The 18,510-nt window shown below is 46.4% G+C and overlaps 3 protein-coding genes across 4 annotated transcripts in view; 2 read left to right on the top strand and 1 right to left on the bottom strand.

The window, feature by feature from the left end:
• Positions 1-8,129, top strand: part of LOC135398732 (zonadhesin-like) — a 55,724-nt gene extending 47,595 nt beyond the window's left edge. Inside the window, exons 43-48 of the mRNA XM_064630115.1 lie at positions 363-599; positions 1,347-1,407; positions 3,738-3,994; positions 5,720-5,994; positions 7,174-7,283; positions 7,920-8,129. Of these exons, the coding sequence (XP_064486185.1) occupies positions 363-599; positions 1,347-1,407; positions 3,738-3,994; positions 5,720-5,994; positions 7,174-7,283; positions 7,920-8,129 (1,150 nt within the window). The remainder of the gene's footprint in view (positions 1-362; positions 600-1,346; positions 1,408-3,737; positions 3,995-5,719; positions 5,995-7,173; positions 7,284-7,919) is intronic.
• LOC135398939 (tRNA (guanine(6)-N2)-methyltransferase THUMP3-like) overlaps positions 1-18,510 on the bottom strand; it is a 283,535-nt gene that overhangs the window by 201,250 nt on the left and 63,775 nt on the right. The gene's annotated exons all lie outside the window — the stretch shown is intronic.
• The window catches only part of LOC135398935 (hemocytin-like), a 70,921-nt gene continuing 52,915 nt past the window's right edge, over positions 505-18,510 (top strand). For both annotated transcript variants that reach the window (XM_064630508.1, XM_064630507.1), the window contains exons 1-16: positions 505-599; positions 1,709-1,889; positions 3,738-3,994; positions 4,066-4,195; positions 5,720-6,004; positions 7,174-7,283; positions 7,920-8,121; positions 8,913-8,957; positions 9,119-9,347; positions 10,839-10,945; positions 11,035-11,058; positions 11,524-11,663; positions 13,079-13,204; positions 13,777-14,000; positions 14,861-15,190; positions 17,446-17,614. In XM_064630508.1, the coding sequence (XP_064486578.1) occupies positions 9,123-9,347; positions 10,839-10,945; positions 11,035-11,058; positions 11,524-11,663; positions 13,079-13,204; positions 13,777-14,000; positions 14,861-15,190; positions 17,446-17,614 (1,345 nt within the window). In that variant the 5' untranslated portion in view covers positions 505-599; positions 1,709-1,889; positions 3,738-3,994; ... (4 more) ...; positions 8,913-8,957; positions 9,119-9,122. The remainder of the gene's footprint in view (positions 600-1,708; positions 1,890-3,737; positions 3,995-4,065; positions 4,196-5,719; positions 6,005-7,173; positions 7,284-7,919; positions 8,122-8,912; positions 8,958-9,118; positions 9,348-10,838; positions 10,946-11,034; positions 11,059-11,523; positions 11,664-13,078; positions 13,205-13,776; positions 14,001-14,860; positions 15,191-17,445; positions 17,615-18,510) is intronic.

Below are 18,510 nucleotides of genomic sequence, written 5' to 3'. Positions count from 1 at the left end.
CAGTCATAGATCGTCATTATTTTTCTCAGATGATAACCCCTTAACACTCGCACAGTCCGCAGTGTCCGTCCTCAGGAAAAGAAGGGGTTTGCACGCTTGTCCTCCCCCCCCAATGGAAGCACTTTGTAACCCTTGAAAAAAATCCTGGGAACGCCCATGACCATGGTGCTCGAGCCTCCACGCACAGTATTGCATGTCGACTGCCAGGTGGTCCCCCAGGTGGCAATGGCACGCCGAATGTCAGACAGCACGTCCAGTACCAAGAACGCGCACCACGTGTCCTTATTTTCTTGCGTCCCCAGGGCGCTCGGGTACCCCCCACTCTTAAATTGCCCAATGTGTCTAACCTGTCTTCCCCGTAGCACTGCGAGTACGGATCGTTCAACTGTCCCGGAACGCCCTGCTCGGCCACATGCTCCGTGTGGGGAGATTCTCACGTCAAGACTTTCGACGAGGTCACCTACGACTTCGAGGGCGTCTGCCGACTACACCCTGGTTCGCGGACATTCGGCTGACGCGGAACTCCTTCGCGGTCATTCTTCAGAATGTGCAATGCGGGACAGCCGTGTCGTGCGCCAAGACAGTCACCATTACGTTCGGTAAGTCCATCCTTTTACATGTAACATGTGAGGAAGAACCGTAAATAATGATGGTGATGATGATGATGAGATTGGGGTGGGGGTGGGGAGAATAAGAAGGAGAGGATGGCTCCACAAATATTTCAAATGCTCAGCAAATGTTGAAATGATATGATGGAACTTCGAAGTGCGATGAACACAGAAAACGTCGTCGAAAAGTGACGATAAGAACAGCTTAGTTCAGCTTCGATGATAGTGCCGTGTGCTGAAGAACATGAAAGAACTGGTGTTCTGAGGCTGGAACAACATAGAAGGGACAAAATACATACAAAGCCTCATCTGCCTAAGAAATTAAACGATGAAAGATGAAAGTCACTGAAAGGTTAGCTATCCAGCTGTAGGACTCGAACCCACGTCTTCTGGATTGCCGGTCCAGGGCTCTACCATTTGAGCTAAGCTAGCACGCCTTCTCAGACGACTTCCAGGGTGCGTCATCTGAAGGGACAAGCCAGCCACTCTCTCTCACTCATCCTCCTTTCACTCTTGCATTTCATCGTCGCTGAAGAGGTTAGGCACGCAGAGCCGTCCGTAACATGGGACCACGGTCCTTCGAGTATGGAAGAACCGTGGTGGGACATCTGAAAGCGAAATTCATGCATTGGTGCTACACCACATGGAGGTCTCATTTAATGACTTAGGTTTACTCATGACCTCACTTCACTGACTTCTCAATTCGAAAGACTGGTTCCCCTCGTATTTTACCGACAGGACGCAAAAGGTGTCCGCGAGTTCTGTACCACGTTCCCAGTACCCAGCTTATTTCAACAGGGTAATTTTAAGTGACATCGTCCAGGAAAAAAAAACAGACGGAGTGGATGACACGTTAGGAACAATGGCAATTGCAGAATGTTTATTATTTTCCTGAATAGTTCCGACGAGAGAGAGAAAAAAAAATCTTTGGGCACGTGTGAAAACACGTTAGAACTCGCAAGGCATTCTTGGACCTTATACCACTGTTTCCTACATGTATTGCTTGTTTGTTTCTAATAGTTACTTACCACTCTTGACATTTCATTTTCTGTGTAGTGGTAAAAATGGAGTGATCGACGCACCCTTATGTTGTTTCACAGGCGAGGAGGCTGTGACGTTGACTAAATCCTACCCAGTTCCCACAACTAAGCCAAAGCTCAAAGATCAGCATCAGAACCGATGGTCTTTTCGTCGTGGCTTCGCCTGCAAAACGGCATCACTGTTTACTGGGACAGACAGAGCAGAGTGTACGTAGTAGCTGAACCAGAGTGGCAGGATAAGGTACGTTTCCATATGGTGGCCCAACTAAATTGCACCGAGATTTTTTGTTTATTATTTTTTTTTTTTTTGTCAAGACGGAGCGGTCTAATGAGTGAAACAAAACTGAAAGTTGCTAGTAGTCGTGTGTCGTAAGCGCTAGTATTTTTTTTTTCCGTTGTGCCTAATTCATGAAGAAGAGACTAGTTAGCTAACCTTTAAAATACCGATTTTAGGGGCTGAGGCGTCAGTTGGAAATGGGGTTTAGTTGGTACATAGTCTCATGAAAACAAACAGCCAAGAAAGACGGGAGGAAAGACTAGCTGACACCACAACTGCTAATTTACAACTGACGAAATTTATGTGAAAAGCACTACAGGTTAAGAATACGAGAAATATGACTCATTGTTTGTTGCCACACTTTTAGCCTGCACTGTTTTTAGAATAAGTACAGTCAGTTGAACTTAGCGGTTTTATGGTGTCAGTCTGTCTTTTACGTCCTCATTTGAGTGCAGAAACTGCTTGTCAGTTGTGAGTTGCAGTTGCTAATTTGTAGAGCGCCACCAGAACTACCCAGACAAGGTGCTTTTTTTTTCTACAAAAAAGAAGAAAATAGGAGAAACATCACGTGATAATGCGCCAAGGTTGCAAGTGGTATCTTTTTGTTTTCTTCAACGTTTTAATACATGCCTATGATGCGTCCCTCGTATGATGATGTTGTTGTATCGAAACACCTGGGGGGGAGTGTATCTTACGGCGCCCTTCAACTTTCCAGTTGACAACCTTCTGTTCTCAAACCAATATTTTGAAAATTATCTAATTAGCCGTATCTCATTGATTAATTTAAGGCACAACTAAATAAATACTGTCGACTACGATACACGATTGTGAATTGGGACACACGGTATACTCACCACTTCATTGGTTGCGGATCTCCTTCAACTGGAGTAAAGCCCCGTTACAACGAAGTGAACGGGACTGGGGAAAATTCCATATAAGCGGCAGTTCGATACAAGGGAAATCCCACGAAAACAACGACAGTGGCATCGGAGGCGCTCAGAAACACTGCGGGGGTCTTCAAAAATGTATTCAACCAGGGAAGGAAATCTTGATGAGCACCAAGGGCAGCCATGTTATTTAGGTACAAAAGAGAAAAAAGTGAGAAGAAGACGCGAGCTGGATTTGCCACACGGATTTCATCGGGTTCTCTCTTCGCTATAAGCGAAGTTGGCTGGCAGTACAGTTTGAACAATCCGGTTTGAGACGCATGTACTTTGGCCAGGACAGCGTCAGACTTCGAATAAAGCGATTTCGTCATAAGGAGGGTTTAGCGTATTAGGTATAACCCACCCCCCTCAAAAAGAAAGAAAGAAAGAAAGAAAGAGAACCGTTATGGGTGGGAGCTGTTGGCAGATATTGGCCACTTCCCAAGTGTGATGACGTTTCGCACAAAACATTGTACCAAATGTAACATAGGAGCCGTTTCATAGTACAGTCAAACTCCTTTACAACGAAACTCAGGGGACAGCAAAAAAATTCGCAGTAAAGGTATTTTCGTTAAAAAGGATGTCCATTATTGGACCTATAGGGCTCCAGCGGGACCGCAAAAAAAATTGCTGTAGTGGTATTTTCGTTAAAAAGGTGTTCGCTTTAAAGGAGTTTGACCGTACTACATCACTACTATCACATAGCTTACCCACTTCGCAGAACATTGTTTTCGTGGTACGAAGCCGATTTCTTTTTTTAGTATAGATCATTGTACATGCGACAGGCATTTAACTCAGCATGTAGGTGCCTCACTCCCAGTCCTTTAACCGTGCTTGATGATGCTACTAAAAGTACCAGTTGAACACCAGACAAATACCGGCGCAGGTACAAGGTCTATGCGGCAACTTCAATGTCGACGGCAAGGGACGAGTTCCAAGTCCTGCAGAGGGCCCCGTTCTGCCCAGCGTGGCTGAATTCGTTTCATCCTGGCAACTGTACGACTACTGCGAGCCAGCCAAGCCTACTCCCGAAATCTGCAAGCCCGAACGGCAACAATGGGCAGTTAAGAAGTGTCGTGTCCTCTATGAGGATGTCTTCGAACCCTGTCACAGCGTGGCCGATGTTGTGCCGTACTACGAGAGGTGAGGCCCAGCCGGATCAGCGGGTGCTTGTATCTATGTCAAATTACACGATATGCCGTTTCTCAATTCAGATGTGTATCCGACACCTGTGGCTGCGACATTGAGGGGACTGCGAATGTCTGTGCACAACGATAGGGGCGTACGCCCACGAGTGTGCCAACCGCGGTGCTCCCATACGTTGGCGCTCCCAAGACCTCTGCCGTGAGTTATGTCGTTTTTTCAATCCGAGCGAATAGGTAACAAATTTCGCGTAACGCATGGTTTGAAAGGATATTATAGGTTCGATGCTTTATGGATGATGTCTATGACAATGGATCTTTTAACATTATAATTAGGGAGTGACTTTTTTCGGGTTAAATGCCTTTCTCAGATTCGGGGGGTAAAAATCGGGCGCTATTTCTAGATCTGTAATTCGGGGAGAAATCGGGCGATAAGTGTGCCTTCGGGTATTATCGGGTGTTTTTGTTTCTACTCTTGTCTGTTAAGTCCTTTCCTATAATCTCTTTTTTTTTTCTGCGGAATCGTGCCTTCCAGCGGTAATCCCCGACGGCATAGACAGTGTTGACAGACATGAGTGTATTACTGGGAACGTAATTGCCCAACCTTACATGTGTTCCACGTGGTGACCTTTGTTCGTCTTCAGTGGAACGTCACTTGAGGATTTCATAGTGACTGGAATTCGGGGAGAAATCGGGTTTAACCCGAACTGGTTGGAGGTTAGTTCGGGGGGGGGGGGATAACCGGGCGGAATCGGTTTAACCCGAAAAAAGTCACTCCCTAATTATAATTTCCGTCACGTTTTTAGACGTCCGTATCCCCTGTGACATTATGCGAGATTTCTTGTGCGCTAAGCCACAAGCGGGAGACAGCATAAATTCGTTTTTGAGAAAGTCTCTTAGGTTTCTCTAATGAACGCGAATGTATATTTTGATCGTAGTGGAAGTGTACCAATACGAAAAAATCGGTGCGTGAGTAACAGCAAAGCTGAACACATCCAAATTGAGGAGAAGATGGAATGACAAAGAGGATACAAAGAAGAAGATGATGATGATGATGAAGAAAAAACAAAAAGAGGCGAAGCCGAACGTTAACTTTAACCTCTTTAGGCGTTACTCCGAAAGAAGCGTCACCCACGAGCCTATCGCACCTTCTACCTTCCCCCGACAACATCGAATATCCTCTGGATGTGAAATAATGTCCTTACGAATTCGTACATCCTCGGGATATCCTGAGGATGTACATAGGACATTAGTCGTACCTTCAGGGGATATTCGGTGTTGTTGGGGTTGTCAGATGTTTCACTTTTCTACGTCCTAGATAATATAATCCCATACCCCTAGCAGAAAAGATATATCGAAAAGGGGAAAAAAAATAAACACTGTCAAGGAGCCCGCGAAGAGGGAATCACTCACGTAAACATGAAAAACGGTTAGGAGCAACTAATATTTATTCGAACAAGAACTTTCGTGCAAGAGACTGCACTTCTTCAGGTACTTCTTCAGGCACTTCTTCAGGTCACCTGAAGAAGTGCAGTCTCTTGCACGAAAGTTCTTGTTCGAATAAATATTAGTTGCTCCTAACCGTTTTTCATGTTACGTGTGGAAAAGATTATAATAAGGAACAGACGTGCATGAAATGCAACAGACTTGGAGCTAAACATACTCCAGTTGCACTCGCAACGACATTGTGTCTTCATCGTGTTTGTCTCTTTCCCTTTCCCTTTAGCTGTACAATGCGAGAAGTGCGTCGAGTATACCGCTTGCGTCGCCACTGCCCGCAGCCGTCGTGCGACAACCTTACTCCCGAACCGTGTCCCGAACCAGACATGTGTCTGGAAGAGCTGCCAACGCGCACGCTGCCCAGCCGGTCAGGTCTACAGGAACGCGACGGACCACACTTGCATTCCATAACAGACTGCGAAGAAATCAAACCAGAGTACTGCGTCGTCGTCGGCGACAAAGTTTACAGCGATGGGCAGCGGATGCCAAGTCCGGATCCTTGTGTGTCCTGGTATGAAATCATCTTCTTTTCCTGTTTTGCCTTAGGGTACACTATACAGTGGCATAAACTCACCTTTCAACGACGAGATACCTGAATACAAACAGCGCCGTCTGTATTAGAGGATGGCTCCTCTAACTGCTTCGCTACGCGGACAGATAGACATGTCTAGACATATAGAGCCAACGTGACATTCAGACAGTCGCAGCGGACAACTTTCAGCACATAAAGCCTCTTGCTACGAGTGGCTCACCGAGGTGCCTCCCAATGTATTGATGCATAGACTAAAGCGTGCTGGACGAAGGCAATCCATTCTAGGCAGGTCCTGGCCACACGTCACAGCAAACGTCAACAAACACGTGACCTTATAAAGATGGCCGTACCCAGGATCGGCGGCCAAACCGTTTGTAAAGAATGCGTTTGCAGTTTCTCTCCGCCGTTTTGAACATCTTTCAACATCGGTAATTATTTTTGTCCGATGAAACTCGCCGTAAACGCGCGCAGATTTGCACATAAGACCTCGTACTGTTGACCACTTCCAAGATGTGATGACGATCCCGCGTTATGACGCACTCAGCGATTGCGATGTACTTATACTACGGAGAAATGGGCCATCATATCGCGGAAGAGGCGCCGTGTAGTTTACGCTGGCAAAATGCTTTCATATCTTGGCTTTACGCGGGCGGAGATATGTCGACAAGCGCTAAGACGACATGTAAACAAAGTCACATGACCTCAAAAATGACGTTGCCTATGACGTGCGACCAGGACAAGATGGCAGTTTTGCCACAAGCGCTCGCATGAAGGGAGTTACAAAAAATGGCGGATACGGGTCACCCCTGTGGACAGGCCATCCCTCTTTGCGGCTCTGAGTGAATCGCCCCCATGGTTACGGTCACAGAAAGCGCGGCTACGATTATAGCGACACCTAAGGAGTACGTCACTCTGTTCAGGCCATGTTTAGTTTCTACGGCGTTGCTGAGTCTATCCAGGAAAGCTTCTGCGATGCCCAATAACTTACGCTGAACCCAATGCCTGACTGTGTAAGGAATGGGCAAACTCAATATCCGTTGAAACACGGGCCATCAAAGGAAGCGTTTGCGAAACACGTTTAAGAAACCGTTTACGTTCTTATGTTATACCAGATTTCCCAGGTTTCGTGACTGTTGATATCTTTACAGCTTCTGCCATGGTGGTCAAAAGAACTGCTTGGAGTACCCTGCGGGGGAGCAAAAGAATGCATAGTCAACGGCTGGACAGAGTGGTCAGCACGTTCAACCCAGTAGACACGGTAAGTTTATCTGTTCTTTCTTTTTTCTTCTTTTTTTTTTTTTTTGTTATAGCTGTAGTAAGTAAGTAGTAGGGAATGTTCTATGTAGTTAAGCGTACCACCCACCAGTGACGTTTGGACAGCACCACGTTCTACAGTTTTTTTCATCCAAAAACTTTCTCGTGCGTTTTGTACTGTGGTACAGGTCCCGACAAGAGTTTACGGAACACGCGAGATCTGTATTTTCTCCCCAGTGCGACGCCCTCGCGGCAAGCGGAAGCGGGCTTGTCCACTCGTTCATATAGGGGTGGGGGAGTGCGCCAGCAGCGACACCAATTCAAACTACCTTAAGAGCACATTCAAGCCGTATCGAAACTACCGCCACGTGTTGCTAGCACCGCACTCGCGCATCCCTCTGAACGAGTAAACAAACCCATTTCCGCTCGCCGATAGGGTGTCGTATCGAGGAGCAAATACACTGCGAGCGTGTTCCGTAAACTTTTGCAAGGTCCTGTACACGAGACGCTCTAGCAGTCACCTGATGACGTCCCAATTTCGACAATGTGCAGGATAGGACGTGTTCTGTCACGATGTCAGTAGATCTCCATATAGTGTGCACGAGCTGCCAATATTTACAAGAACCTCTCACCAACACAGTTTGGCGACGAGCGCGAACCAATCCAAGCTCTGGCAAAGTTCTGTCCGTTGCGCAACGTGGAGGCAGTCGAGTGCAGGACAGTGCAAGGAAAGATTCCCTCCTTCGAGGCAAGAGACGACGTCAGATGCGACCGATACACAGGACTGACATGTCTCAAGCCCCCGTGCCAAGATTTCGAGATTAGGGCACGCTGCGTCTGCGGTGAGTAGAAGACTAGGATAGGAAGACGTGAGGATTTGTGAGTGTTTGCACGTCTGTTCATCACGGAGGGACCTTTCAGATGAATGTTTGCGACGCGGAGAGTGACCGCTTGAGCGCTGAACATTCGTTCAGTCCTACCGAAGTACCCAAATAGGAAAAAACAAGAGTATGGCTCAAAGTCATGAACTATACAGCACACCTGAGCAGCCTGAATTAGGCTGAAAAAGCGGGAATTTTTCCTGAGTTGCTCGAACAATGCAGCATCTTATATTTTCTTTTTTTTTTTAAGCGGAAGCCTCGGGTGGGGAGCCGCCGATATTTCGAACAGAGACTGTTCTACTACTGTTCTCTGTATTCCAGTATAGAAGAACAGCCACGGCTCGAAATATGGTTGGCTCCCGACATGAGGTTGCTACTTCAGTCTACCGTCACCGGGTCGCCGAATTTTCCACTCTTCGACATTCCTCTTTATGTTAGGTTGAAGTAATTCTCATTATTAAGTGATAATACTAATAACTTGTAACATTGCTTATGTGTGAAATGTCCTCCGCTCCAATTCGATACCCTGGAAACTCTCACGTCTGTAGGTCACTAGTTTGATTTGGTTTGGTTTGATTAGATTGTTTTCCTTCTTCTTTTTTTCCCAGACAGTATTTACTTACTTACTTACTTGGTTAAGAGGAAACTTACTGTTGGTGCAAAGAATACCATACGCTTTATTTCGACGGTTTCGTCGTGTTATTCTGATAACTATGCTTACATACTGCTTCTTTTTGTTGCGCTGCAAACAGAAGAAACAACAACATCTATCGTCCCTACAACGCCATCCGTACCAGGTGAGACACAAAGTTTTGACACAAATACGTGATACCTCGATTTAAATTACCAGAAATACTTCAGCAGGTCTCGAAACCTATACATCGATAGAAAAGAGCAGCACACTTTAAAAATTCCACCTAGCATATGCTCTCAAACGCCATACATTTCTGTTCCAAAGGTGAATGCCCCGAAGGAAGTGTTGGGCGAGTGCAGCGTCCGATGTGACCAAACATGCGCCCCACTATCATTACCAGCTGTACCAAAAAGGTCACTGCAGTGACGACATCGAGTGCATGAGGGATGCACAACCGAAGAGTGCAAGCCAGGCAGTCTTCGTTTTGACAAGGGACACCTGCGTGCCAGTCAACCAGTGCCCGTGTGTAACTCCCGAAGGCACAGTAGTTGCGGTAAGTGTGCGACAGCAGTGCATCTTTTTGTGTTTGGTCTCTGCGATGTGCGCCGCTAGTGCGCTTCAAGAGAGCCCCCCTTTCCGATGCGTTCACCCTCCGCCCTTCGTGTCCCTACAGTCCAGTGCACTTCATGGATGCACCCTTTTTCCGGCGCGTTCTCGCTCTGCCCCTGGTGTCCCTACAGCCCAGTGCGCTTCAGGGGTGCACCCTTTTTCCGGCGCGTTCTCGCCCAGCCCTCTGGTGTCCCTTCAGCCCAGCGCGTTTCAACGAGGCCGATATTCCGCCGCGTTTTCACTTCGCCCTCCGATGTTCCTAGAGCCTAGTGCACTTCAAGGAGGCCTCCTCTGTCCGCTGCCTTCTCACCCCGCATTCCGGTGTCCCTAGAGCCTACAGTGCGCTTGAAGAAGGCCTCCTCTTTCCTCCGCGTTCTCGCTCCGCCCTTCGGTGTCCCTAGAGCCTAGTGCACTTCAGCCCCACTTAAGGCCCCTGTTTCCGCCACGTACTCGCTACACCCTCCGGCGCGCCTACAACCTGTGTGCTTCACGAAGGGCCCCCTCTTTCCGTCGTATTCTCGCTGCGCCCTCCGCTGTTCCTAGAGCCATGTGCGCTTCAAGGAGGTCGTACCCTTCCGCAGTGTTGTCGCTTCGCCCTCCAGTGTCCCTACAGACTTGTGTACTTCAAGGAGGCCCCATCTTCGCCGTGTTTTCGTTCCACCCTCCGGTGTTCCTATACGCTTTAAAAGTGGCCGCATCCTTGTGCCGTATTCTCGCATCGTCCTCCAGTGTCCCTCGAGCCTTCAAGGAGGCCCTCTCTTTCCACCGTGTTATCGCTCCGTTCTCCGGTGTCTCTAGATCATAGCGCGCTTCAAGGATGCCTCCTCTTTCCGCTGTATTCTCGGTCCGCCCTCCGGCGTCCCTACATCCCTTTGCGCTTCCCCCTAGGTCGCCTATTTTCGCAGTGTTCCCGCTCCGCACGCCGCTGTCCCTACAGTTTAGTGCGCCTTAAGGAGGCATCCTTTTTCTTTCATTTCTGTTACTGTCGTCGAGCATAAAGCTAGCATGTGGGAATAGTTATTTTAAGACCAACGCGAATAGACACATAGTCAAAGCAAGTACGAAGCCCGTAGTTAGAAACGGAATCGAGTACAAAGCAAATAGTCGCATAACCGGACCGGATACACATGCAGCACATAGTATATAGTTATAAACATGTGTACAGCATGTATACGCGATATATTCAAAGGGATCAGAACATGAAATAGCTCACTTTGTTTTATGACATCTCTGTCCCGTTTTTGGCCTTACGTGTGCAGCTTTGGAAGTATTCGAATATATTCGGTTTGGAAGGAACATCGTTTCGATTCGATATTCGAATACAACAACAACATCGCCATTGAATTCATCATCATAAAATAAAGTTGTTGTTGTTGTTGTTCCGTTTAGTTATCGCTTCTCGTGATCTTTATTTCATTATCATCTTGACTCGCAGCCAGGTGCTACCTTCGAAGGTGAGGATGAATGCGAACTGTGCCAGTGCGCTGACAACACCATTGTCTGTGCAAGACTTCAAGACTTGCGGTGGAGAACCTACGACAGGTAACAAGCACACTGAACCTCTTTTGTGTAGCGAACAAATATTTTTGGATGCAATGTCATGGTCTCTTTCTTTCATCGCTCTGTTACAGTTCTGCCTCCAACAGTGTGGACACGTGAGCACAGTTTTCGTTACAATTTCGTTATACAAAGTTATTTCTGATATTCAAAGTGCTTACACAAGTTTACAGAAATTATATATTGACAGCTATCGTGTTCCGTTCGCAATAATCCACCGTGTACGGGCACCATAGATTGTTCACGTTGACGCACTCAACATGTGCCTCAACTATACCGGTTCGTTCAGCTGAACACGCTTTCTAGCCAATGGAAGTTCTGGTACTACGTGGACAATCGCTTCGAGTGCGCAAGGAAATAAGCAGGCACACTCCGCATGCGCCCAACCTGGCTTTGCGTTTGGCGCGCGCGCGCGCAGTGTGGACAAACAATTTCCTTGTGTGCTCAAGACGATTTCGTACGCTATACAACTAAAACTCCCTAACAGACACATTACACGTACGGTAGAATTGCGTAATTTTTCTCTACAATTTTTATTTTACTTTTCCGTACCGCGGAAACAGCGGTCCCAGGGAAGTGCTGGTCCGAATGGTTGACTACGACACGCCACAAGGGCCCGGTGACTTCGAAGACATCCGTACTGCCAAGTTCAGAGGCGACATCTGCGTCGACCCGATCGCCGTACAATGCAGAACAGCTGAAGGCAAGCATACGTTCTCTGCATTATCTTATACGCTTCCCGTTCTTATAGCGCTTTTTTTAGGACGTTACATCGAGCGTACCGTTGCTTCTCAGTCGTTTTCTACCCCGTGTTCTGCTGTTCCTATTTGGTTTTAAAGGAGCGAGGAAACGACATTTCACATTGCATGAAAGCAGGGCTAAGTTCGTCAGGTCGTGTACCAGGGGTTACGACACAAAAAAATTTTCGCGGAACGACCTGTTAGGACCGCGCGATTTAATCTAGAGGGACGCATAAATACGCGGCTTGGCGGAGGTCTACGATCTGTGGGCAGTATACGGGGAGTGTTCTCTCATTAGCTGCGGACAGAATGCTATGCACAGGGGAGGCGCTCAATGTATTGCTCCCGTAGACGAAAAGCGTGCTGGGCGAACGCGATGCATCCTGGACAGGTCCTGGTCCCAACGTCACAGCACACGTCAAGGCACATGTGACCTTAAAGATGGCGGCGCCCGTAATCGGTGGCCAAACCGTTTGTAAACAATGCGGTTTGTTGTTTCAGCGCGACGTTTCCGATGTCTTTCGATCACGGTAATTATTTTTATCCGATAACCTCGCAGTAAAACGCGCAGTTTTGCACATAAGGCCTAGTACTGTTTACGACTTCCAAAGATGTGATGACGACAGCGCGATGAAGACTCACCGAGCCAATGCGATGCACTTAAACTAAGGAGAATTTGGCTACCATGTTGAGGAAGAAGCACCGCATGGTTTACGCTGGCAAACTATGTTCATCTCTTGGCTTTATAACGACGCAGATATGTCTGTAAGCGGCAAAACGACATGTAAACGAAGTCACATGACCTCAAAATGTGCGTTTTCTATGACGTGCAACCGGGACAAGATGGCAGTTTTGCCAAATGATACCTGCTTGAGGGTAGTTACAACAATGGCGGGTTTGTGTCACCCCTGTCATGCTATGCACCAAACTGTGCGGAGTGGTTAATCAGAGGCGGCTGGCCTTCTGGTTCGCGCTTACATGTTTCGTCACATGGGCGCTTGAACCCCGTGACCTGTGATGTCACCGACGCGAAGCTAGGGAAGCGCGCGCGCGTGGAAATCGAACGGCTGCTGCGCACGCGCCAAATGTGCTTGGCTCTCGTTCTTTACGCGAAAATCTTATAGGGTGACTATACCACAATCGAAAACGTATATTGTTTCAATGAGAGTTTCAGTGGGCGTTTTTTTATTTTTTTTATCTAGCTTGCCTTGTCCAACTTTGTTCGAGAATGACAGGACGATCAGGCTGCTGTTGTGTCCCGGACAAATTGCACCGCCGCCATTTTCATAGTATACTATATCGCATAATAATTGATTGCTCGATGTTGTCGTGCCCAGTATTCCTCACCAATACCGTCCCATTATTTGAATCACTTCAGATAAACTGGACTGGCACGACGCTGGACAGCGAGTGACGTGTGATTTGAGCAAAGGGTTTGAATGCTGGAACAAAGAAAACGAAGGAGCCTGCAGGGATTACGAAGTGCGCTACTACTGCGCGTGTAGTAAGTGTCTATTTTGAGGACAACACTTTTCGAAAGTAGATTAAATTTACTTTTACTTTACTTTTACTTTTTAAGTAGATTAAAAGAAAGTAGTAATTTTAAGCGTACAATGTATGGCGTAGATGGAATTCGACTTCACGAATCGATTTTCAAAGTACGCACTCTACAAGGTGTATACGCTCTCAGAAGGAAAGTTCCATTTTATTATTCAGCAACATGTTTGAACTTCTTTGCTACTTCTATGTAATATACAGAGTTCGAAGTTTGTATAATACAACTCTTACTGCAGTTTTTGCGATTGAACAGTTAATTCACGAAACAAGGGTTCGAAAGAGTAAAGAATGACGTAGAATTCAGTCTCAACACAGGCAGAGCCGCAAAGCTGCTGAGGGTGCGCACGCTGGGTACTTTTAGGATATCGATATGCAAGAGGCAATATATATACTTGCTTTGCCCATTATTGGGCCAAGATTGGACGAATATCGGGCCAGTATTGCCAATATTGGTCCAGTATGGAGACAAGACGTTCTGCTGCTTCGGTAGTATATTATACCCCATTAATTTTGCAACAGAAGAAGAGCCCACGTCAACTACGCCAGTTTCTATAACCACGCCAGTCCCTATAACCACGCCAGTACCTCCTCCACTTGAGTGCTTTCACGGATGGACTGAATGGTACAACGAGCGCGAACCTACTACAGCCGGTGACTTCGAAACACTTCAGGACGTCAGAGAACAAGGAGGCCTGGAATGCGAAAATGCGACGGCCATTGAATGCAGAACTGCTGTTACAAAGGTAAGCGAGAATTAGTATGTTTCGGAAAGACGCGCGCCGTTGTGCATACCCCGAACCCACGCCGCCAGCTTATAAGTGAAAAGAGATTGTACACGGAGACTACGCAATTACAGTCGCGTTCAACTTAAGAAGGAAAAGAAATCTACTGCAAAGACATTTCCCCGAGTTTGGGGAACACAAAAGAACAACACACACACACATACACAATCGATTCAGTGTTGTGCGTGTGAACAGCTAGTAACGACCGTAACGACGGTGAAGCGATTCAGCCCCCTGGGTGCTTAATCGCTTCATCGTCGTTATCTAACGAGTAATCTAATCTAACGAGTAAACGTAATCTAACGAGTGGCGGGAAATTAAAAAATGTGGGCACGTGACACATTGCGCGTGACGTGTACCAGGGCCTTCACGTATCGCGCGAAGAGCGCCGTGCACGTGTTTTATGACGTGCCCACCTTTTTAAATTTCCCGCCACTCGTTAGCTAGTAACGACCGTAACGACGGTGAAGCGATTAAGCCCCCTGGTCTCTTAATCAGCTGAACTCTCGACCCCCTAACTCCCTATCGAAATTGCTCGGTCCCTGGCTGAATCCAGCCCGCCAACGCTATGCCCGCAAAACGCATTTTGACCTTTTTGGGCACCATCAGACTTCAATCCATATTGTGAAGGGGCTCATAATTTCATTCCTCACATCATCACCAGCAATGGGGTAGAGTATCGCCCCCTGGCGATGAAACTCCCCATTCATCATCTCAAAGTAAAGTTGTTGTTGTTGTTGTTATAGTTTCTGAAGCCGTGGAGCTCCGCTCCTTTCCATATAACTTGGACATGTGCATATCAAGCCCTTCTTTTGCCTCAGCAATCCGTGGAAGAAATCGGCCGACCCGGTGTCATATGTGACCTCCAGAGGGGGCTCGTGTGCGAGAACACTGGGGTGGTCGGTGTTCCACCCTGCCCTGACTTCGAAGTGCGGTTCTTCTGCGATTGTGGCTACCCACCGCCACCGCCTCTATTAATCACGACGACAGAGCTTCCACCTACTACAACAATTGAGGGAGGAATTACTACGCTTAAGCCGTGCTCTTACTGGAGCGAATGGATCGACGAAGGCAATCCTGGGGCAGCAGAGTCCGAGGGAGACCGTGAAGTTGGCTTCGAGGCCCAAGAAAAGCTGCGCGGTTTCTGCAACGTGAGCCTTCCAGTCTCTTTATTTCCTTTTACCAGTGGCTACCTGAGCGATGATGTCATCGCTCAAGTCATCGGAAGTCTCCTACTCCACCTCTAAGTCAGTCCTGTTCCGAAACAGGGCTGATATAAAGGAGCAGTAGGGGACTCCCCATGACTTCCTTGTTCTTGTTGTCCTTGTTCTTCTTGCGGAAGGATGCATGACGAACATGTGTTCTCGAACAAAAACGATAGTCACCAACGTCTTGCATAACATCTAAGTTTCACTAAGTTTCACGTGGTGAGTAAAATTTTCCTTAAACAATGGTCCTACGTTCGCAGTTCCCATGCTTCTTATTCATTTGCTGATTATAAGAGCACCTAATAGAATTCATCGAGAAATCAAAGTAATTATTTACGTGGACTCGTGGTCAAAATTCTCCCGGAGACCAGACAGCCCTTAATCTGCCACTGCTGAGTCATATTGCGGTCAACCAATTTTTTTTTAATCACAAAGACAATAGGCACACGTCGTTCATTGAACTACCATTTGCCAGACTTGTAAAAGCTATTATAACTGACTACTACTGACTGTCTACTGACTATGACGTCATTGTTAACTTCGCCGCTCTGCGGTAGGACAAAGCGTGGATAGGCACCATAAAGCGTTCCCCTCGGTTTCTAATGCACCTTATGACTATACGTAATCTTGATATCTTTATTTATTTATTTGTTTATAACGCTGGCCGCCCTTTGGCAGCCAAAGCATGAGGCGGGGGGGGGGGGGTGAAAAGGATAGAAATGATAGGCACAAATGATAGAAATGTAAAACAAACAATATAAGCAATATGATAAAAATAAAATGCACGAAGAACATGATAGACAGACAAATACCCTTGTGCAGTACTATGCATAATAATGTAATGCAATCAACCACTCAAGGGGGGGGGAATATATTTTTTAGACGAAAAGCAAAAAAAAAAAAAAATAAACGGGGGAAATGTCAGCCAAACGAGACGTCGGCTTGCTATTCCAGAAATAAATAAATACATAAATAAATAAAATTAAGAAATAATAAATAAATAAAAAGAAAAGAGGAGAATTAAGGAAAGAAAGAAATAGGAAGGAATAAGAAATAAATAAAGAAAGAAAATTAAGAAATAAGAAATAAACTCAAGGAGATTACATAATACCCCTGCATTTCTCAATTTCTCATGAAAAATTACTAGAGGTTACCAAGGAGTTCGGGAGATTGTTCCAGTGAGATATCATCCTAGGCATATAAATGAATATTTGTGAACATCGATTCGAGAGGGGGTGGGGATATGTTTATTGCAGAAGAAGAAGAAAAAAAAGGAAAGGAGGAAAGATCAGAGGCAGGCACATGTTAACTGTAGGCTATGGCGCGTTCTTGACTGTGAGTGACCACCGAACGAGAAAACATGGTCGTCGGCCAGCAGTTCAAAGTGACCCTTAATAAGGTGATGCAGGAAATCCAGACGGTGGGCACATTTGTTCGGACATGACGTCGTTCAAGATTTGCCAAGTGATACAGTGGGACGTAATTGGGCTCTCATACAGCGATAGGGATTAATTATATTACCGTGAGTGCCATTTTCTGGCCACGTTATATTTAGGGAGTGACTTTTTCGGGTTAAACCCGATTCCGCCCGTTTATCCCCCCCCCCCCCCCGAACTGACCTCCGACCAATTCGGGTTAAACCCGATTTCACCCCGAATTCCAGTCACTATGAAATCCTCAAGTGGCGTTTCCACTGAAGACGAACAAAGGTCGCCACGTGGAACTCATGTAAGGTGTTTAGTTTGTTTGTTTGTAGGTGTGTTTGTTTCACTTAGGTTCCCAGCAATACACCCATGTGTGTCAACACTGTCTATGCCTTCGGGGATTACAGCTGAAAGGTCACGATCCCGCAAAAAAAATAAAAAAAGATATATAGTAATAATAAAGGAGAGAGATTAGGAAATGACCTAATAGACAAGAGGAGAAACAAAAACACCCGGAGGCACAATTACCGCCCGATTTCTCCCCGAATTACAGATTTAAAAATAGCACCCGATTTTTACCTCCCGAATCTGAGGAAGGCATTTAAACCGATAAAGTCACTCCCTAGTTATATTCCGCCTATATGTCGCTGCCCGTGTGAAAGTCCCAGATCGCACCACCATAGTCTAAGAATGAGACGCAGAAGAGTCGTGTAGGCAGTTAGTTAAACTGCACTGATCTGTATGGTCCGGTGCTGATAGTTTGATTTCCTCTAGGGGCCCGTGACGGACATCGAGTGCCGAGACGTAGAACTGGACCTGCCCTATGACTCCGTCGGACAGGTTAACTATGTCTGCAACGTGCACGATGGATTCTTTTGCCGAAATGCAGACCAGACCTCCGGAGTTTGCCGAAATTACAAGGTCCGCTTCTTCTGTGCTTGCGGTAAGAATTCTATTGCTCACTACACCTAAAGTATGTCGCCTTCTGGGTAAAACTAGGTGAAACCCGGACATTGCTACCCAGGTCAGTTTTGCTCTGTCAGATGAATTTTGCTCTGTCGAAAAATTTAAAACTTTCAGTTGTGTCTTCTCGTTTGTTTACGTTGCTCTGGACTGAAAAGAGGTTCAGGCAGGAACTCTTACATTAGAAGTTTAAAAGTAACATGGTTTTGCTTTTGATCGCTTCTCAGTTCGATAGAAAGAATTCAGACCAGAGAGTTTATGTACTTCCTGTAGTCGATGAACAACATGTTATGGGCATGTTTACTCCTGAATGTGAACTATTATTTAATTTGTTTTCTATTAAACAAGTATATCAAATTCTACTTGAAGACACTTTTCAGCAGAAGAGTTTTCTTCCCCTGGCTTTTTATGCTCTTTTTAAGAAAGGACTCCAAATACGTTCGAGATTCGTAAGATTCGTGGATACGCAGAACCTACCTTGGATTCGGATTATAGCCCCATCTCTAGTTCTTATCGATGATTGCGGATGCGCAGATATACTCAATATCCGCGCGGACACAGATATTTCACGTAACGCGGTATAGGGGATGCGGTCGCGGATCATACAAGCGCTGGTGCCGCGTGCGGATGAGGATATACCGTCAGCGTTACCCGCCCTCTCCCTCTATGAGCCCAACATCTTCGGAATATCTGACATCGCACTGGATTTGCTCAATATGATAAAACAATCGAATTTTATCCTTTGTGGTCGTATTTATTTTGTTGCACAGTGCTTTGTAGCGAAGATGCGCAATGAACAAAATAAAGAAAAAAAAATGGCGTTCCTTCACTAATTTTTTGCGGGCGATCTATGGAATGCATTTTTGTTCTGAAAAC

Source organism: Ornithodoros turicata, chromosome 6 (assembly GCF_037126465.1).
Source record: "Ornithodoros turicata isolate Travis chromosome 6, ASM3712646v1, whole genome shotgun sequence".
NCBI lineage: Eukaryota > Metazoa > Arthropoda > Arachnida > Ixodida > Argasidae > Ornithodoros > Ornithodoros turicata.
This window is presented reverse-complemented; position numbering and strand designations above follow the sequence as displayed.